The sequence below is a fragment of the Styela clava genome, chromosome 6 (assembly GCF_964204865.1).
Source record: "Styela clava chromosome 6, kaStyClav1.hap1.2, whole genome shotgun sequence".
NCBI lineage: Eukaryota > Metazoa > Chordata > Ascidiacea > Stolidobranchia > Styelidae > Styela > Styela clava.
Genome location: NC_135255.1, coordinates 7,868,902 through 7,891,398, shown reverse-complemented (window position 1 = coordinate 7,891,398; position 22,497 = coordinate 7,868,902). Strand labels below are relative to the sequence as shown.

At 35.4% G+C, this 22,497-nt stretch overlaps 2 protein-coding genes across 2 annotated transcripts; both read right to left on the bottom strand.

Annotated features, from left to right (window-relative positions):
* Nucleotides 1-3,845: 3,845 nt before the first annotated feature.
* Nucleotides 3,846-5,624, bottom strand: LOC144424467 (arrestin domain-containing protein 3-like). Its single transcript, XM_078113807.1, has 5 exons — nt 5,583-5,624; nt 5,213-5,355; nt 4,601-4,823; nt 4,081-4,315; nt 3,846-3,991 (listed from the first exon to the last, which is right to left on the bottom strand). Exons 1-5 carry the CDS (start codon nt 5,622-5,624, stop codon nt 3,846-3,848), a joined length of 789 nt encoding a protein of 262 aa, XP_077969933.1.
* On the bottom strand, nt 5,221-8,963 carry LOC120331147 (arrestin domain-containing protein 2-like). Its single transcript, XM_078113533.1, has 5 exons — nt 8,739-8,963; nt 7,569-7,715; nt 7,302-7,391; nt 5,819-5,956; nt 5,221-5,355 (listed from the first exon to the last, which is right to left on the bottom strand). Exons 1-4 carry the CDS (start codon nt 8,854-8,856, stop codon nt 5,928-5,930), a joined length of 384 nt encoding a protein of 127 aa, XP_077969659.1. The 5' UTR covers nt 8,857-8,963; the 3' UTR covers nt 5,221-5,355; nt 5,819-5,927.
* Nucleotides 8,964-22,497: the final 13,534 nt, after the last annotated feature.

The window sequence follows — 22,497 nt, the reverse complement described above, 5'->3', positions numbered from 1 at the left end:
TAGACGAAATCGGAGCAACGTTAGCGAAGTTAGAGTGTTGACTTATAGGACTGTGCACGTTTAAATTTGTGAACTTTATTGGTAAACCAGTGGTGCACAAATGTATTTGGGCCATTCCAAGCAAAAGTTGAATTCCATCAATTTTTTAAAAAGTGTAGTGAAAGTAATTTTTTTTTATTTTTGATATCAAAGGACATTGGAATTTTATTGGACTGCATTCATTTCATCGAACAATTTAAAATTTCACCCGAGTTATTGATGGTTTATAAAAAATTGCCTGAAATGTAGAAATTTTGGTATAATTGACATATTTTGTGATGATTCCTGACAGAAAGTGTTTGATTGTATGGTACAGTTATTTCATATGGAATTGACGCACTGGATTTAAGTTAATAAAGTTTGAATGTTTGCGGTGCTGTAGAACATTTCTTCACCCATTTAACGATTTATTACCAGAATTTTCCTCAATTTATTTAAACTTAGTTCGTTCTTTATTTATTTTTTTATATTATAGTGTTAGACTTATTTTATAGGTGCGGATGCTCGATAACCAGTATTGGTTTCTCGCGTCTCCTTCACCCTGAAATATGGCCAATTTATAATTTGATTTATTGCAATTTGTATGTTTGTGCCTATTTTAAGTATGGTGTGAAATAAACTACTGATTACTGATTTTAAGAGATGATAGATGCCGCTATTCCGAAGTGGAAAAATATCCTGTAGTGTCACATACAATATGCACACTATTGGCATTATTGGATCCCCAGTGTTACATTAAGTAACTTGAGCAACACATAGAGGGGTAGTTCAGCTACTGCACCAGAAAATATTATGGGCTCCTACTGTACCATCGCAAAAATTTACAGCACAACACAACGTACTGTTAGTGCATGGTGGATTTGCCGTCCTGTAGAGTCATGCTTGTTTTACTATATTTTTTTTATCTACTAAGTAAGGTTGGGTGTAACTTTTGTGCAATTTTTTACATATTCAATAAAGCAACTGATTGGACAATGAAACAAAACATGTAGCTGAAAATGTTAAAATATATTGAATTTAACAACATGCAAAATTTCTGACGGTACTTTTGAAAATGTGGAAGGTTCATGACCGACCCCCCTGGCTACGCTTATGTTTCTATACCAGTAATCAGTAATTATGTCTGGGTGCAAAATAAATAGCAAGCATTGTGTCTGATTGAATAGAATAGTGATTGCCAAAATTTTCCTATGCAAAACGGTGAGCTTCAGTGGAATCCAAGCAAGTATAGGGAGACAAGATGCGGTCTTAGGGATAAAGACTGTTCACCCTAATATTTAAAGTTCGATTCCCACGTTATTAATTTCACCTTTTATGGAATGTGACTCCAATCTGGATTCCCTCAGGTGATGTTAAGCACACGATGTTGATTGTTGTATATTATTGAAAAGATGCACGATCCAAATTCCAAATACATATAAAATTGTACACACTTAATTCTTAATGCAGTAAGATTACGGTCATATCACGAGTGAAACAAAAAACACAATATTATAGAGCATTCTCGGCAAACCGGAAACGATACGTCATCAAATTGGTCGAAACGAGAAAGGCGATACATGGAGCGAATGCATTAGAAACATAATGCGGCCTATTTTGTGAAATATTACATGCTATTAATATAAAAGGGTTAAATACATTATAATCCATAGTTACACAATGCACATTCGCTACACAAGTTTAAAATGTTGAGTAGCCTATTTATTATGTCCGAAAATTATGATGACATTTTTACTGTGAACCGTTTGCCAAGGTGACCGTACATTTGAACCCATGTGTATATTCGCGGGTTCAATCTATATGCGGGTACTAAAACCGGGTTAGAGTTAGTATGGGTTCAAATAACCGTAAAACAAAAAACTTTTTCATAAGTGCAATAGTATGTAGAATGCAATTGTCGTGGGTTCAAATGTACGTGAGTTCGAATGTAATGGGACCGTTTGCTAATATGAGAGTGGTTGCACAAATATGGTCTAGATTTCATTAAGGAAAAATCGCTGTTATTAAGAACTTATTGTTGAACTTACTGGTTTATGTAGTATCCATCTTACCAGTAAGGCTGCCCAAGAATTTCACAATGGAAGTAGGCTAAATAAGATATGCTATGGATTGTATGGGGTTCAATATGTAAGAGAATCAAACGCAATGCATCAATTGCATTCATAAGGGAAGCGAGTATAAATATATATGCTTGATGTGGAATCATTCGCCAAAAATGAAGATCGGTTAAATTACTGGTAAATGACGGGTTTGATGCTTTGTGGAAGTCTATGGATATGTTTTTAAAACTTTTACATATGAATCATTGGAATAGAAAAATATCTCTTTAGTTTGAGATATTTGTGATTCTCAACACCAAGTTACAATGTTTCCAATTATTTTTCATCATTATTGTTTTTATGACTTTTTTAAAAAATATATCTGGTGAGCTATACCTCAAGCACGGAAAGAAAATTTATCAAAATCTCTCAAGCCAATCCATATTTAAGTCGTATCGAAGATATTAATCAACGATAAAACTTCTCGATAATATGTACGCTCTCCATGCATGACTAACTCCTGAATATAGCTGTAACCTCAATTTGACAGATAGAGAAAGTATATAAGGGGTAGAAAAATTCAAGATATATATAAACTGTGCTTTATTATATATATGTGCAAGATATATAGTATTTACAAATTTAAACTGTGTAATAAGAAAAATTGATGTCTTGATTTTAAAAATGTAGAGAAAGTGGGTGAAGAGTAAGAAGTGTTATATCAGGCTTGTCCATGGGAATCCCCTGGGAAACGTCCCATAGGATGGGACAGCACACATTTGTATTTCCCATGGGGCACGAAAACCGTATGATTTTCGAGGAAATGATGGTAAAACAATTTGCTATGGATTTCGTGTTCATATATTTGAGCATAGCTCTCTTGTTAGGTATAAAGAGCAAAATATATTCAGCATCAACAATATACTTCGTGAAGGGGCTGATAGACACATGTATAATAGTTATGAATATAATGTTAACTAAGTCCGTAAATTTTGTTGTTTTGTATGTCTTCGTACATGCATGTTGTCCAATTTAGTAGACGCTAAACCTAAATTTACAATTTTTATTGAATTTTATTCCAATGGGAATCCTATGGGATGGATGGGACAGGCATAATTGCTATAGCATGGGACAGAAAAATATGTTACATGGACAAGCCTGTGTTATATAAAGTTCACCTTTGCTACTCGACTATTATCGACTATTATATACATTGTAGCCTACTGTGTTTGATAAATAGTTCTCTCTATCAATATAATATATTCACATATATGGAAAGTATGCGGCGATATTTATTCCCATCTGATCGTTTTTAGTTTTGAGGAATCTTTGTTGTTTTTTGTACAGAGCGGTCCTGGCATAGTTCACAATCAAGTTTAGCATGTCGAAAGTTTAAGAAGGCTGCGCACACCTAACAATCAGTATATATATATATATATATATATATATATGTGTATATATATATATATATATGACAGTGTATTCCCAGGACTATAGTCATTTCACTAAGGTTTGCCCTATGATGCCATATGGCTCTGAGAGAAATTAAATAGAACATTAATTTAATAGTATGTGAATATAATAACAATAATAAAACAAATAAACTCAATATATATGAGCATGAAGAATAGGACTCATTTATAGAAAAATACCGATATATATATATATAATATAAGGATAAACAGCTAAATACACTCTTCTCTTTGACTTCTTCGGAAGCGGCACTATTATTTATAAAACTATAAAAAAAATTCTGTCGTCAAGTACTTATTTGTTGGAAGTGAAAGTCGATTGATTCCAATCGTAGTAAGTATACTGAGGTGTGAAGGATGTGTCTCCCATTGTATATCCATCATCATCATCTTTTATTATTGCTCCACCCCCGGTTGCTGATGCGTATGAGGGAGGGGGCACTGTAATTAAACAATGTGTAATATAAACAGAACTATTTTTACAGTAAATTATTTTACGGAGTCAAATGAAAGTACAAAACTAAACTTACGATTAAAAGTTCCCGGCGTAGGATAAGCGCTTGTTGCTTGCTCTGGATTCGGCAAGGGGTTGGGTGGAAAACTTTCGTTTGGAGGAGCGCTTGGTGTTACGGCTAGTGGTTCGATACCAATTGGTTGGGGGGGCTGGTTCCCATACATTTGTAAACTGCGAATTGGAATGGTTCCGATTGTGATTGGTGCGTATAAACGCATGTCAACGGCACATGTTCTCAGGTGAGCCTGGAACTGAAAATAAGAACAAGAATATGAAACGTGGGAATTTCTGTTAATTCCAGATAGGAAAATTATTTCAATAGAATTTTTTTTGTTTTCAAGTTCGTTTTTAGTCATTGTTTATATGAAAATACTTTGGTTTATTGCTGTATAATAGTGGTTGTGCAGAAAATAATTTTAACTATAATATAAATATACTGAGCCAGTGCAGCGTATGGTGAAAATGATTTGATCTATAATGTACTCGACTTACATAAAAGACTGAAATAAATTTGATAATGTACTAAGAATACTTACAATCACAGAATAAGATATGTCAATAATTCTGCAGTGTAGTAGTTCAGAGGGGGGTAGCGGGGGAATCTGAAGTCTTTCGTTAGTCCAATTTTCAGTCGCACGTTTACCAACTCCAGGCCCAGTTATTGTGTTGACAACTCGGGAATCATTCCTTGTCTTGGTTGTTGCGTGATACGTCACATTTTGCATTAACTGTGCAGACGTGTATTTAACTTTGCTGTTACTGAGTCACAAAAATACAAAAGATTGACATGAACATTATTTAGCAGAAGATATCAAACCAACTAACACTAAGTGGCAGTATTCGTTACAGAAAATAGTATTAGTAAAACAGGGTTCCATTATCTTTGAAGCCACGTACCTTTATTTGTACGTGGATGCAAATGTTCGCGGGTGAAAATGTCCGTGGGTGCAAGTGTGCGTGGGTGCAAATGTACATGGGCGCAAATGTTCGTGAATTCAAATGTATATCTGCGCAAATATTCGCGGGTGCTGAAAACTATGAGTGGAAATGTATAGGTGCAAAAGTACGCAGGTGCAAATGTATCGTCATCGTAAAATAGTAAATAGTAGAATACATTTTGATAGCTAATTGGTTGCATGAATTAATACCTTGAATTAGTGATGGCAGCATTTATCAAAATATATTCCCCTGGGACGTAACCAGATCTGTCAGTGTGAAATTCTGCCTCGATCGGCCCACTCGTACAACACCAGCAGCAAAGAGTTTTTGTGTCTGAATGTCCAGAAGGAGTCTGTAATTTAAAAGCGCGGAGATGATAACTTGTTCAATGCAGAAAGAGTTAGCAGAGGAGAATAAATGATGTGAAATTTTCAGTGCTCCCAAGGTATGTGTATCAAGATGGCGCACAACCTGAACATAGTATGTGTACCAGGTTAGTGTTCAGGTTGCGTGTCATCTTGGTACACATACTTCCGGAAATTTGCTTATATTTTCGTTGACATAAATGAATCTCATTACCAAATCCAAACCCGCAGCACCTTGCCAAACTGGGTCAGACATTTTCATTTATTTGCCACCCCCACGATTGCAATATTTTGAAGATGAACATGTTAACAAACTAAAAATGAGTATTTCCTGAACTTGGCTGATTTGTTTTTGTCGTTCAATAGAAATAATATATTTAATAGTCGATACTTTTGCTCTTCCCTCTGTTTGCTATTATTAATGCTTGTTGCTTAAAAAATCAAACTTACCAAAATATTTGGAATGTTGTTCAGATCTAATGTATCAAGAACAGTAAACCCTCGCGTTGTATGTTTATCAAATTTCCATGGTTTCACAATTGTTCCTTTCACCCAGTATCTAATGTATCCAATGCTGTCTGAAAAATGCTAACTAGGGTCATATATATTGTAGCTAAAATTCAAAAAGCAATTTTTATTAGAAGTAAAACACAACTGGCACAAAGTAAAAAAAAAAAATTTCAGAAGTGCGATTGATTAGAAATGTTTGACTGGGATATAAGCGGGTATTCAAGAGAGAACAGAGATAACATTTTTCAAGCGCAACACTGGCCATTATTGGTCTTTAATAGCCTAACGCCCTAACCGACTTTTCTCTTTATTAATGGACACAATATTGACCATTGAATCGTATTACTATATTGTTTTTATGAAAAAAATCGCTCTTCTTCGCAACCAATGGATCAATATATTTCCAATTTTCAGTACTTATAGATGGAAGAATTCTCTACAAAGGTTAGTTTGACGAAGGAGTGTAAATCACCGTGCGGCATAGTATCTCAAAGTTTGAACGTGAATGCCTTCCACGCGTTCTTATTTACTTTATTTGAAATTGCTCGTTGAACTTTATTGATTTTATTTATTCTGTTAAACATATACTTCATTTACAATTACTTAAAACAGAGTGGTACAAACCCTGGCACGCGGGCCGCATGCGTCGGGAATAATATTTGATAAAATCCCGGAATTTCAAGGTTGTATCTATAAACGTCAAGGCGGTGGGAATTACGTCATGCAATTGGTATGATCACGGGTTACGTTATACATGACGGCCGTCACGTGAGACGTTACACATGGTCAGCGATGATTTTGTCATCGGCAAAGTGACTATAAACATAGTCACTTTGGTCATCGGGAGATTAACGATATATACAATTAAAACAGTGCACCGAAGGTAAAAGGCATGACGCCGTGAGTCCTAGTTCGGAGAGTACTTCGCCAATTTCAAACATCTACTACTTGTCAACCATGTTCCGTATTAGGAGGTAACAATGAAACGTGGGTCGCTCTTCATGTTTTCATAAATAAAATAGCGATAACTGATGGGTATTTAGATATAAAACGATAAAAATCGTAAAAATTAATTTTGATAATAAGATGATTCACGACTCGCGAATATCAAATAAAAAATCAGTGGCCTTTTAATCGTTTTTATACACTAAACAAGCTCACGTATAGCAGCTCACGCCTAAATGTGTAATGAATGTAAAACTCTTAGTTGTCGTGTATTATTGTTAAAAAATATATTTTCTTCCCAACGCATACCAATTTGTATTAATTAAGCTGATTGTGTCGGGAGTATGAATAGAATGAATTGTTTTGCGAGGCAGGGCCCGGATGAGTCGCGATTTCCATTCTAACTAGGCACCTTAAACTCGACGTATTGTGCCTTTATTTTTGTTTACGCTACAATATGGAAAATTGATGTCCTTACCTTCATAAGACGACGGAAGTGGAGCCGGCAATTGATACTGAAATGGAAACACATGTTGTCCTTGTGGAAGCTTAGTCTGTTCATTGGCGCCTACGTAAATAGAAATACAATATACTTATATAAAATTTCATTGGCAGATCATATTAATTTTTTTTAAAGTTCAGGCTATAACGAAATTTCCACGTGTAAGTATTTGCGCCCAACCCAGTTTTCTTATTGGGGTAGATTATAATGCTGAATTATACCACTGTTTGTTGCACTTTTTACCTTCTCCGTGTACGATGACAGTCTGTTCGAATAGGTTCTCAGTTGCAGAATAATGTCGAGTTTCGGTTCGTTGATTTTCGCCTGATCCTGTTGTGTGTGTTTCAGACCAATGAACGTATGCTCTGCCGACAAACTTGATTTTAATAGCTGAACAGTAGGAATGAATAAGGAAAATTAGTCAATACATGTACACCTCGGGACACGGATAGGACAAATAACGTTATAAAATAGGTGTTAGCCTATTTATGTCAATTTTTGTTTTGGATGTTTCGATATTGATTTGAAATGGTACAATTTTCATATAATAAGCATAAATATACACTATAAATAACGCATGGTATGGTGAGGACATTTTATTAAATCATTTGCCTACTATGCCAGTGAGTTCCAGTAACTTCGATATATTCAAACAATGAAAATCTACACACGAAACCGGAAAATATTCAGGAATAGGATATGACACGGAGTCGCGCAACCCACTGCAGCCAAGATATTATTACAACCACTCATTTATTTTCGTTGCTGACGAATTGACTCTCGGAATAATAAAAACAATCTATCTTAAGCTCAGATTTACTGATAAGTAAGATACACAATGTCAAATTCTACAGAAGTAAAACTGTTTTTACTGGAAAGAATTTTATGTTCAATATGTCAATATTTGACCACGAGTTGGCCAAACCTTTACACGGTATTACATATTTATCACATATATATTAATAAACACTTTTTGCCAACCCGTTTACAGGAGAACTCGCGGTTCGGGCATAAAACAACGTAACTTTACTTGCTTTTGCCAAACAGGACATGCTGCCCAATTGTTATTCCGGTATCGAAAATATTTTTCAAATTGATTTGTCTTATTTACGAATCAGTCTTTAATTAAGATAACCCAAGTTTCGGACCCTCAGGAAAAATCCTGCTAATCAGAAAGTCGATAACTGATACCTTTCGGTAGTATGAAAAAAAATAGAATTCACTGGCATGCGTTTTTTAGTGATGTTGAGTGGCGAATGCTAAAAAAATATATTCTTTTTTTTTTATTGCAGTGACGGTTAGCTATATAAATGGCTTTTTCACACAACGTTTTTCACTCCAATCAAAACATGATACCTACATTATTTATAAAATTTATTATTTTCAAAGAACCGCAAGACCACCACGTCTTACCTTTCATCTTCATTGGCTCAGTTACTTGAATCAAAACCTGTCCTTTAATGAAATCGCCTGGGAAATATACTGTTCTGTTCCCTTCCAATGTAATTCCAAACATTGATAATTTTCCCATTCTGTTTTTAAGATTTGTAAACCTTTTGTTCTGAGCAAAATTCTTAGTCGGGAAATGTAGTAATATTTACACTGATTATATATATATATATATATAGGTATGAAGTTAGCGCTGAGTAAAAAGAAATCGCGAGTGGAAATTATTAAAAAATTCTATCATTACCCTTGTGATCATGTATCAGCCCTACATAATTACTTCGTCATTGCAGTTATACATTCTATATAGAATGAAAAAGTCTTCAAGTTTATGTAAAGTGAAACCGCACTTTTCAGTGTGACGTCACTGTATGATTTGGAAATCCCCTGCGTTACGAATTAATTTCAGTAATGTGACAGACGGAAAACTACAAGGAGTATTTCAAAAAAATCACAGAAAATTTATTTGAAACGTAGTGTTGATATGGATCGTTTTGCTAAATCCTTGTTGTTACGGTATTTAACGGACCTGAAGGCGCACCGCATTATAAATAAATTGCTTAGCTTGTTTTTTTATATACACGATGCGCATCGGACAATAAGACGCAATGGCTTTTAGGAAGTTGAAGACGGTGGTTTGTTTATGAAAACAATACTATCGGTAGGCAATTGGTAAAGACAATAAAGCACAAATCACTACTGATCCATACAATAGGCGCATCAGCGTATATATATGACGCTTGATCGACTTTTGGGAGAAAAAAAAAACAGGATTTAAGATGCTTTTATGGTCCGTAGAATACGGCAGTTTTGTTGTCGGAGCGACTTTTTGTTGGGGATAAATAGCTTCTCTCAGAGTGCCATGGGACCTGCTTCCTAAAATTTATTTTTTTATTCCGTCGAGCGTGACTGCCTGCGTAACGTTTGTTCGTCGTGTTTTTCCGCAAACTCGTTGCTATGACTTAGCGGTTAGATGTTTAAAAATAGACAGTACCACCCTCAGGCCACTGCAACCTGCGCGGCCGCAGTGGGCCCCGCGCTGGGCAATTCTTAACATTGGACCACATGCAATCCGTGTCGCACGGGGGCCCCACAGTAGCTGAAACCGGCGACGTTACAGATGCTTACGTAACAGGTCAAGTCATGTCCGTCAGTCTCCTTTGTCAGAGATTATAGATAACCGTGGTTATCAGAACCGATTTTCATTAGATTTTTGCATAGTCTTATTTTATCAAAATTAACCAAAGATCGTTAAAAGATCTATCGCTAAAACAGGACCCTACATGGACCTTATATCTATGAAATCACTGTTATGTCCATGAATATTTAAAAACCGACCTTCCGGTGGCAATCTACGTTTCTATTCAAAATGAATCCTCCATCCCACAATCTATCGCATTCACTACGGAAGATGCCAACACGTCAGTATTGCAATGCCGGTAGGCAAATTGGTATATTTATAGTGGGCGTACAATCGCCAAATGGTTTACGTTTTCTTTTTATGTGATCTAAATCCACTCGAGCTTGCCTAATCATAGAGGAGTTAAATTAAAGTATATCTCGGGCCACATACAGGAAGGCCTCTCATACCTAAAGCGACTAACTATGACTAGAACGACTAAGTATGAGTAATATTAGAAGTTGCTTAAACGGAAGCATCGTATTCGTCAGCCATATAATGTAATAATACCTCTGATATGTGTGACAACATAAGTCTTTTCGAGTTTTAATTCTGTTATCACTATTTTCATAAAAACTTCCAGATGGAATCTTGAACTTTTTTGCTGACAAATATTTAAAAAAAATTTTTTTTTAATGGCTATTTATATATGTTGATGTTGTGATCATTCAACATTATGAATAACAATGTTGATTAAATGTTGCATACTCGTAAATTCATATACCTATATATACAGTATATGTTTTTCGTCATATTTCATCAATCTATTCCATTTGAGTTTGACCCTTCGGCTAAGTTACAGTTCGGCTGTTACTTATTAGAAAAATATATAGTATCACCCATTCGGCAAAGAAGGGTCGTCATCACGAGTCCATTGTCAACCCTATGCCTTCCGACAATCTGAGCAACTATTGAGACCTCCATTAAAGAAGGTTAATTCCCCGCCGTTCAAATACGCGAGACACAACACATAGCTATCTACCGAACGGTTTTATTAGTCGCCTTGCGAGCGAGATTACTAGAGTATGGTGGCCCATCGTTGTCACGCGTAAAATTGAAAATAAAAATAAAATAAAAAACCGAAAATAAAAAAATAGTTGTGAAAAAACATAAAAATAATTGAAAAAAAAAATGAAAAAAAGAATTAGAATTAAAAAAAAAAAATTAAAAAAAAAACCCCAAAAAAAAAAATTGAATAAAAAGAAAATGAAAAGATTGACAACGATGGTCCGCCTCGTGGCCCATCGTTGTCACGCGTTTTTATTTTTAGAAAATTTGCTTCTGCTCGGAAACAACGTTGTCAGGCATAATCCTACGCGCACAAATGTGTTCCCTGGGTTTCCAACTCACTACTGATTTTCTTGAGCAATATTCAATATGAAAATGTTCTATAAATTCTCCATGCTACAAGTTAAACAAGAAGTAATATATTTATAATAATGATAAGGGAATATAGAATTGAATACGAAAATTCGGAAAATTTGTTTTTACGTGTAGAAGGTAATTTAATTGGAGAATGCTGATTAACTACTCAGTTGTCTGGACACTCGCGATGCTGGTACCGTACCGTCTTACCAAATACCGATAGTCGGTTATAGTCGCTTTGCGTCTGATCGTACCGGTAGCCATGCAATCACTCATGAAAGAATGGGAGATACGGATAGTCTCGTAGAATATTGACTACTGAAACACTCTCTCCGCCTGCCTCATACCTTACGGCCGTAACGTACCGATCCAGACAAATGATAAATCGCCCGTGCTCAACCATTTATTTCAATCCATACCTCGATCCTAGTAGAATATAGTGAGTCGAGGTATGGATTGAAATAAATGGTTGAGCACGGGCGATTTTTCTAGATCGGTACGTTACGGCTGTACGGTATGGGGCAGGCGCAGAGAGTGTTTCAGTAGTCTATATTCTACGAGACTATCCGTATCTCCCATTCTTTCATGAGTGATTGCATGGGTACCGGTACGGTCAGACGGTACCGTCCCGGCATCGCTCGAGTGTCCAGACAACTGAGCAGTTAAGCAGCATTATCCAATTCAATTACGTTCTACACGTAAAAGCAAATTTTCGTATTCAATTCTACATTCTCTTATCATTATTATAAATATATTGCTTGTGATTGAACTTGTAGCATGGAGAATTTATAGAACATTTTCGTTTTGAATTTATTGGATATTGCTCATGAAAATCAGTAGTGAGTTAGAAACCCAAGAAACACATTTGTGCGTGTAGGATTAAGCCTGACAACGTTGGTCCCAAGCAGCATCAAATTTTCCTAAAATAAAAACGCGTGACAACGATGGGCCACGAGGCGGACCATCGTTGTCAACTTTGTTCTTTTCTTTTTATCCAATTTTTTTTTTAATTTTTTTTTTTCGTTTTTTTTGTTTTTATTTTCATTTTTTTTTTTAATTTTAATTATTTCTTTTTTTTTTTCAATTATTTTTATGTTTTTTCACAACTATTTTTTTATTTTCGCTCATTCATTTTTTTTTTAAATTTTTACGCGTGATAATGATGGGCCACCATACTAGAGAGAGGTATCTAGACTTCCTTTCGTTACAAGCACTCTCGAAATAAAAATTTTCGAGACTTTGCTTCATATTGTACCGACTGTAGTAAATATAGTAGTGATACAAGAGAATTGTCTATTTCAGTGTGTTGTGTTCAACCTTCTTATCCAAATAAGCCGTGAATGACAAGTTAGATATAAACCCCCAGACCAGAGATATCGATCCAACATTATCGCTCAGTTGTAAACACAGCGTGTTATTTACTATAATATAGGACGTCATATACAGTCTTCTGTTCACGCTAAAACTATTGAGATATATTTTGAAAGAATTTATTCAGTCTATTTGTGTGGGACTATTTGCTGAGTGATAGCTGGCTTTTTGAAATGGGGGGGGGGGGTCAATGAAAATGTAAAACAAAATTTAGGGGTGGAACTTTTTATTCTTCGGTGTGCTGTAGTATACAATGATGCAATATAAAAGATTTGTATATTTCCCTGCACTAGGCTTTACTAGCTCATTTCAACGAGACATTTTAAATCGAAATCAAACGAGATATGTCATTGTAGTTGTTCGCCATCTACACTCTATGAAGTCATAACCATCTTTCATTGCAAGGTTATAATAACACAATGGTCCGTTTAGAATACCATGAAATCCCTTCTTTCTACGTAAACACTATTTCCTTGTGTAAATATAAACAGTTACACACCTCTAGGTTGCGGGATATAACTTAGATACATTTGCTCTGCACATAGCAAACATTTTATCATACTGAAACCCATTGTATGAATTCCAAGCGTGTTTTCTTTCATCACGTGGTCTCTCGTTCGTAGGCAAAGCTTACCAATTATTACTAGATCAAACCTGTTATGGGCATAAGTAATAATTGCTAACACACTGTAATCAGGCCTGGTCAACACACAGAAAAAATTCTCAATAATCAGCGCTGAATCGAAATTTTGTGAACCTGACGAATTGGGGGGGCTGCTTTGACACCTAAAGGATGTGTAATTAACAATTTAGGAGAATGCAATTAGCACTTTAGGATCCGTCATGACTCTGGGGTAAGGGAGGTCCTCTATATTTCACCGTTATAAGGGAAAAGTTAACAAATGCGCAAAGTGCATCCCAATATAGACCAGCCCGTCATGTTGGTCCCACCTCCCACTTTATCTTAGTCCAGGGGTGGGCAACCCCTGGCACGCGAGCGCATTTATTCGGCACGCGAGCGAGGCCTCGGAAACGAGATCATTCTTCTTTAGATAAATAGTTTTAAGACTCTGAGGTCTATGGTGGCCCATCGTTGTCACGCTTAAAATTGGAAAAAAAAATAAATATAAAAACTTAAAATAAAGGTAAAATAAAAAAATTGTTGTGAAAAAACATTAAAAAAAAAATAAAAAAAAAATAAAATGCAAAAAAAAATTAAAAATAAAAACGAAAATAAAATAAAAACAAATTATAAAAAAAAAAATTAAAAAAAAAACGTGAATAAAAAAAAAATACAAAGGCTCCCACCATATCACGCATTGTCTCTTCTTAAAAAAATTAAGCTTTTCTTGTCTTTTTAATCCGTCTTTAACGTAACTCTTCCCCGCAGCTCCCAACTGCTCATCATGTTTCCACTCGTCGGACATTTTTAGATATGATCTCAAATGTACCGGTACCGGTATATCTGTAAGTCTTTTAAATGAACAATCAACATGTTATTAAAGTGGTATATTCACTCTTGATATGAAACCATTGGGCCTTGGACGTTGCCATAATATTCAAGCCTGTTTGTTGTCTACTTAAGATTATCACAACAGACATGCAACACAAGAGTGAGTTTGTTGGTTAACTTGAATATTGATGTTCAAACATTCATCTATTACGGTACTTGAATTTATTTAGTCTCACGCACGGTAGGTAGTCTATCTGTCTATAACAACATCTAACTTATGATTTATTTATCCCCAAAAATTTATTTTAAAGTTAGGTTTAAGGAGCACCATTATCAGCAAAAAAGTTTGACGCGCCATTGGCTGTACCGGTACCGTACCCTCATGACAAATACAATAACCGGTACCATGCTGGTAATTATTATTGCGCACAACCTGTAACTGGCTGCGCTCAATCCATCCCTCGATTCACTATATTCCACTAGCTAGACTATCCGTATCTCTCATTCGTTTCATGACTGATTGCATGGGTACAGGTAAGGTCAGACGGCACCGGTATCGCAAGAGTGTCCGGACAGCTGAGCAGCATTCTCCAATAAATTACCTTCTACACGTAAAAACAAATTTCCCGAATTTTCGTACTCAATTTTATATTCTCTTATCATTATTATAAATATATTACCTCTAGTTGAATTTGTAGCATGGAGAATTTATAGAACATTTTCGTTTTGAATTTATTGAATATTGCTCAAGAAAATCAGTAGTGAGTTAGAAACACAGGAAACACCGTTTGTGTGCGTAGGATTATGCGTGACAACGTTGGTCCCAAGCCGAAGCAAATTTTCTCAAAATAAAAATGCGTTACAACGATGGGCCACGAGGCGGCCCATCGTTGTCAACCTTTGTATTTTTTTTTTATTCACTTTTTTTTTTTTAATCTTTTTTTTCTAAATTTTGTTCTTATTTTATTTTCGTTTTTATTTTTAATTTTTTTTTTGTTTTTTTTTATATTTTTTTTATGTTTTTTCACAACTATTTTTTTTATTTTACTTTTATTTTAAGTTTTTTATTTTATTTTTCATTTTTTTTTTTCAATTTTAAGCATGACAACGATGGTCCACCATAGAGGTCTGAATTATCTGATGAAACTAGGTGTTCGTTTATTAATTATTGTCTGTTAACAATCCGTTATTTATTTAAACTCTTTTTGTCATAGGGCTACAAAAATATATTATGACGTAACAAATGAGTGAGCTCTCGAGAAATTTTGTCGAGAAGAGCGCAGCATTCATTTGGCTACATTCTTACGTAATATAGTTCGTCTGTACCACCATTTTTCTCATTTCTGCGTGATTTATGAAGTTGTACAGCTTATATGAAAATTTTTTGTGTCTTAAAAATTACAACTGCATTACTCTTCATGTTTTCTTCTACATAAGCTTGTGAATCTCAGTTCTCAACTTTATTTAGTCTCGTAACAGGAGTAGCTTGAAAGATGAAACCAGCAATTCGTGTATTTCTTTGATGGTTGCAGAATATGAACCCAATGTTAAATCTCTATCAGCGGTAATGAAGCAGCGGAAGTCTCACTGATATATAATAACGAGAATATCGGTCGGAAACCGAAGACTTATCGATCGAAGTTTAGGGGATCTCCCAAAACATAGCATATTCATTGCAGCATTGGAGCATATTCAACCTAGTTTTCGTGAGATATCGCGTGAATATAACAGACAAACAGACAGAAAAATACCTATCAACATACTTACCGATTAAAATCGATAAGTAATAAATGTAATCAAATCTATTTGCCGGACTGGTATTTTCCTGAATAGTGAATCTGTTGGAACATGCTTGAAACGGTTTATTATTGTGTATTTTGCTTTGAAAGTAGCAAAGCTTTGTTACTTATCGATTTTAATTCACGCGATATCTCACGAAAACGAGGTTGAATGTGCTCCAAATTTTGCATGTGCATTCATCATAGCTCGGATCAGAAACCTATTGATTTTCGATGAATTATGTCGTCTAATTAGCGAGTTATTAATTAATTAGTGACAGGACACAAGGTGTCACTATAGAGTAAGAGCGCTGTTTTGGGGATCCCCTAACTTTCGATCGATAAGTCTTCGGTCTCCGACCTATATTCTCGTTTTTAATTTTGGTCGGCACGCGGGAGAATTTTGTCGTTAAATTTAGCCGATCTTGGCACGCGAGCCGAAAAAGATTGCCCACCTCTGTCCTAGTCCTTATGGTGCACAACTGGTCCATATTACATAGGACATTTATATTTTGGGAACGCTCACGCAGAAATGTGAGTATCAGACAGCGGCATTTTAACGGAAGGAAGCGAAGATTCAAAAGATCTGCCCACGTTCTCTATTATAATAATGCTATCTTTGGTAATGTAAAAACCTTAAAGAGTCTCAGGAAAATAGAAGTCATGTAAACTTTGGCAAAGGTTGAAACAGCGTTTTGGTCATAACCATTGGTACAAGCTTGCATGGAGCATTGCTGAACATTTTGAACAAGTAGTTCGGCTATAGGCCCTATTTATCAATCGAATTCTAAACTTCAATTTATGAAAGTAATAAATATCAGTCCAAAATGGAATTACAAAGCTCTCCTATCATACGAGCTATCATTGCCATTGCAACACTGTACATATCCATTTTTTTTCAGACTATTTGTTCCATTTCCTATTTCTTGTCCTTCTTTACATTTTCGTTTTTTTTTCAGAATATTTGTTCCATTTCTTATCTCTCGCGCTTTATTGAACACAAAATGGACTTACCGTATTTTAAGTTGGTCGGTTCGATGCTATTTTTCATTGGCGCCGCCTGACCACGCTGTAAGCGTTGTTTTCAAGCTGCGGTCTCTGGTGTTCATGTCGGGCTGGTGAACAATGGTTATATTGCAGATAACTATACCAATTAATATACAGCAAAATCGTCATATCTGAGGACGAGAAAAGGAACAGTATATACAGAAGCTGTATAAATTGATTGCAATCTGGGAAGGTTTATGTGGTTTCATGAGAGAGTGACTTTAAATTCTAAAATTAGTGTTGCATAGGTGCACGTGCAACATATTTCTTTTGAATGGATTTCCGTTAATAAACTAGATAATTGTTGGTCTGTTCTGTTTTGCCAATTAGGTGGGTTTGTCGAGCAGATAATGTAGTTTATAAGTTCCTTATGTCACATAAGGTACAATTAGATGATATTAAGATGCTGTATATAATAAAGTCGAGGACGGAAGAGTTTGGCTTCTGATAATTTTGTTGTAAACATCCAGTTACGGAGACGTGACATAAAGTATGCACAAGTGATGTGATTCATATTCATTACTAGAGGATTTGTCATTTCAGCAATCTAGTAGAACAATTGTTAATACATGAACATACAGGCCATGTTAAAAAGTATTGCATATTCAACAACATATATATGCCCTATCTCAGAATTAGTCTCATCCGGACCGAAGTTGCACTAACTAAGGCAACATCTGGTAAAGGGAAAAACAAGGGAATCAGAGTGTAGAAAATTTAAAGAAAAATTATCATTAGTGACCTAAAAGTATGGCATTCACTAAAGATCAGATTTTCCTCATTGCTAAAAGATAAAGGGGCATGGAGAGGGTAAATACTACAGTGACTCGAATGATTTGGTATTTCGATTCAAGTTGAGAAAGGACGCGTGATCATCATCGTCGCAGAACCAGGGAATACTAAGGCGATCCGGGTAGGCTACCCTGGTACCGTTACTGGTAACTTGCCGTGCGGTAGCCTACCTGTTCCAGCGTCGTTCAGGATAAGATTTTTGAGAGACGAGTTGGTATAGAACAGCGGTTCCCGAACTTTTTAAAAAAAGTTCCATGACGGACCCCTCGCAATTTTTTTTATTGATTCGCGGCACTTAAATGAAACATCAAAAGGGCACAACAAAAAATCAGTGCGCGGTGTGGTATAGCACTATAATGAAAAACACCTCTTCCCCACCTGCGTTTATTTATCATGATAAACCCTAACTTAACATAAGATTTGTCATTTTTCAATTTCTTTTTAGGAGGCATCTCGAAATTATTATTACAGAGATGAAAACGTAAAAATATATACCTACCGTTAATGTATGTCAAAGGCTAAATTTGACAGCTGATAACTAAAACTTAGTTCCTCTTTGTCTACGCTCTACCTACCTAACGCTATCTACCTTTCAATATAAAAGCGTGGAACAGCATTTAAAAGCGGACTGGCATACTTTATAAATTTCTCTGGCAAAAAGGCAGCGTCAGCTCGTAAATATATACTACACCTCTGCAGTCAGTGTGATATCCCAGGCCCATAAGTCTGTGACATCACAATGGACATCGTGTTTGAAACAAAAAGTGGGGAATCAGTGTCCCCAGAAGTGATTGCAAAGCAGCAAAGACGACAAATGTGTATTTGCAAATTTAAGCACTCAATACTTGTTGGACTCGAAATGGACATAACGATCGTTTCAAAATTTTGTAGTTATTGTTATTTGTCTCCGTCTCCATTTTTAAAAAATCGCTTTTCTCTTCGAATACTGGACCAATTGCTTTGAAATTTTGATTCGATTCGAATTCGATTTTAATCGGTAAGTATGTTGATAGGTATTTGTCTGTCTGTATGTCTGTTAGATGCACGCGATATCTCACAAAAGCGAGATTGAATCTGCTCCCGATTTTGCATGTGCATCCATCTTATCTCGGACCAGAACCCTATTGATTTCGGGCGAATTATGTTGTATAATTAGCGAGTTATTATTTAATTAGTAATTAGTGATTATCTTGGCATATCATTTAGACTAGAGTAGCATTTTAGACAAATAGGTACATATATTTTCTAGACATCCGATGATTTAATCGTGCTGTCCATATTAAGATTATATAGAGCGGTGATCACCAAAGTGTGGGTCGCGACCCCAAGTGGGGTCGCATCAAATATTTCTGGGGTCGCCGAGTGCCCATCGTTGTCTTTTCTTTTATTATGTGTGTGACTTCTCGGCTTAACGCTAGACACTTCAAACAAAAGAATGAATAACATGCACGCAGACAGGTAATATCAAGAGCAATTACGATAAATCAATTATGACATCATAATCACAAATTTAGTCCGTGTGAAAAACAGTGTTCTATATCAGGGGTGTCAAACTCGTGGGTTTTCAAGGGCCGCATTGCATTTTGGGAATTGCGCAAAGGGCCGCAAACAGCTTTTGATATATTTTGATAATGTATACTTAACTTAATAGCATATTTTTAGATATGTGTAGTTTGTGACCTATATTGGGATGCAATTGAATAACCGAATAAAGTTTTGGTATTTTCTGAAATTTCAAATGACGTTTACATATTAATTTCTTGGTAATTTACTATTATTGCAAATTTATTTATTATAAAAATCCAAGTTTTTTTTACAACTACCCGAAACATTTTTGAACAACGATTTGATAAAAAAAAATAATACATAATAAAAATGACTTAATCTAAATATATACCCCAAAAATACTAACGAATAAACTCAATGTTTTTTTCATTACATATGTCCTGACGTTTGGCATTTCTTTTGTGCCACCAGCTTACTAATATCGGGCTGAAATGATTTTACAGTACCAACTCTAATTAACGGGGTCACATGATTATCGGTTATACTGTTAACAAAAGTAATGACTGATTTTTCGGACCATACATTTCCTACCAGTGGCACCACGTGGCATATGACCGATTGGGTTATGATGTATATATATTGACTTTTAGTAACTAGGTAGTTGTTTAATTATAATAATATATATATAAACACATAAAAATATTCTATTCCAAGTTGATCTTCAAATTTGTCATATTGACTGATGAGCTTATTCTGATATTGTCTACTTATATTGTATTCTTTTATTGTGCTGATAGAAATGCGCTAAATTGAACAATGTGCTTTAGAATTTTAAGAAATACAGAAATATTGCAACCCCCATTTTTGAAAATGCCACTTTCTTCGTGTTCTTTTTTGCTAGCTTGAAGTGTATCCATAATTGGGTCAAATTGAAAACAAACAAAAAAAATTAATTTTTCAAAACTACTTTCTGTAAATTGTCCTTTTTTTTGTGTGAATAATCAATTAGATGAAAAAAAAACTTCCAAAATATTACAATTATTGTTAAGCGTTCGAGGGCCGCATTGGAAGTTCACTGGGGCCGCATGCGGCCCGCGGGCCGCATGTTTGACACCCCTGTTCTATATGACACAAATACTCAACAGCGTGTAGTCTGCACTGTTAAGTTGAATAACGCTACATAGGCTAGCAAGTTTCGATATTTCGAATTGGAGTGACTTCTTTTATAATAAGGCTATTGCTTAACGGCAGTAATTTATATTTTAAAGTAAATCGTTATTGTGTCTTAAATGTACTGTACAGGGGCCGTTGCTTTTACTGCAAAGCCCCATTTTTCAGGCTACCGTCATATTGATAATTACAATTTATTAAATGGCTGATAAACACAAAAGAAAAATATCGTATGATCAATCTTTTTGAAAGCTTAACTTTTAGTGCTTTGAGTTTGCTAAAATCAAAGCACCGAAATCGATTAAACGTAGAACACGATTTGCGTTTGAGCTTAATTAAGCAACATTAAGCCACGAATGCAAGATCTCGTTGGAAGGAAGCAGTCGCATTCTTCACACTGATTAAATACGGTTGTTGTTGGGTTCTTTTATTAAATTTCCGAATTGGATCTTCAGTTATGTTCCACTGTTTTCAAAAGATCCGGAACGTCGCTCAATGTGGATATCATCTATTGGCAGAACTGCTTGGTGTCAGGCCAAGAAGTCATCTCGCTTGTGTTTCACTGTTTGCGTACAGCACTTCGGACTTGACACCAAGCAGTCCTACCAATAGATGATGTCCACATTTTGCAGTGGAATATAAATTAAGATCCATTTCGTTGTCTATACTCTATACTACACGTACAGCCAACGGAACAATACGAAATAACCATTTTCAACAGCCAAATAAAACGGAAACGTATAATCCGACTTGCAACTGACAGCAGCCAAATGGACGTTTTTGTTTTTTTGCCGTTCAGTAAGTAAACAAAGTCATGTGACCCGTGCAAGTTCTCTATAAGCATCCCTAATATTGGTTTATGATTTTTTCTGACGCTGGCGAACAATGCATGCCAGTGGTCGTTGCAACTCTTTTATTCTCGACAGTTTTGAGTCAAGCATATTGCGCCTATATATATCCGCCTATATATATATATATGCAAAAGATTCTGAGAAAAAGGCACACTGGGTGATTGAAATTTACCCAACTGATTTCTTTGTTATTGACCCCATTGCAATAATAATAAATCAAGGTATGTTTGTACAAATTTGTATATATATGATTTTACAATTGATTCAGCAGTTGCCAATATTCCATAAAACAGTATACTCCATAGACGTATCAAGTAGAAAGTCACCGTCACCACAGTGAATCAAACTTTGTCTGATGCTCATTGATGACTTGCTTAAGAAAGCAGCTGACAGCTGGACTCCGTGCAAATGCGTTATACTTCCCGGGTACAGTAGGAGACCCGCTAGAATCCTAAATTTTGCTGATGGTCATACGGTACTGATTGGTCACACTTCTCTATTTCAAACAATAGCTATCCCACAGTTTGGTGAGCAATCACCTTCATGTTTGAGAGTAACGTGGCGCTTGGTAAGTATAATATCTTGGCATGTTTTTCATATGAATATGGTAGTGTGAAGGTTAGAACCTCTACCCAGAAATGTCAATCGACCAGACAGAAAGTTATATTTGGAAGGTACTGTACTGTTCAATCTCTTGTTATTTGCGTTATATGATCCTTGGCATAATATACTCTGCTTTTAAATTTGTTGATTTATGGATTCATATCACCATCCTGTCACGAGGTAATTTTTACATTCATAGAAAACATTTTGCGGCGTGCGTGGTCGTGATCAATCACTTACTATCTTACCTTCTTCTAGATTAAAGGTTACTATGGGTATTTATATGCATGGATGTTGAAACTTCGTGTCATTTTTGTAGTCACGTATGTTTATAAATAAATACATATATATTATAACATATCATTTATTTGCAACTCATATTGTTTCATGATAGAAAAATGTTTATAGGAACAATACAGGGTGTCCATAAACTCCCTTTACAGTTTCAAAATTGTGAAACGATTGAAAATTGTAAAAGCCATTAAAAGGTATTAATAAATCTTCGTCTCAAGTTGTTATTACTTTCCATCGTTATCGTTTTATTACATACGAAAGATTGGAAATTAAGACGCAACTATCAAATTATCGTTTATATATTTTCTTTGTTTCA

Excerpts from the sequence above, each read along its gene's own strand:
- LOC144424467 (XM_078113807.1), bottom strand. The coding sequence starts at position 5,624 with ATGTCTGACCCAGTTTGGCAAGGTGCTGCGGGTTTGGATTTG. Across the intron at positions 5,356-5,582 it reads GTGCTGCGGGTTTGGATTTG|ACTCCTTCTGGACATTCAGA; the intron begins GTAATGAGATTC and ends TTTAAATTACAG. Across the intron at positions 4,824-5,212 it reads GCTGCCATCACTAATTCAAG|TAACAGCAAAGTTAAATACA; the intron begins GTATTAATTCAT and ends TTTGTGACTCAG.
- LOC120331147 (XM_078113533.1), bottom strand. The coding sequence starts at position 8,856 with ATGGGAAAATTATCAATGTTTGGAATTACATTGGAAGGGAACAGAACA. Across the intron at positions 7,716-8,738 it reads TGAGCCAATGAAGATGAAAG|CTATTAAAATCAAGTTTGTC; the intron begins GTAAGACGTGGT and ends CCTACTGTTCAG. Across the intron at positions 5,957-7,301 it reads ACTTCCGTCGTCTTATGAAG|CATTTTTCAGACAGCATTGG; the intron begins GTAAGGACATCA and ends GACCCTAGTTAG.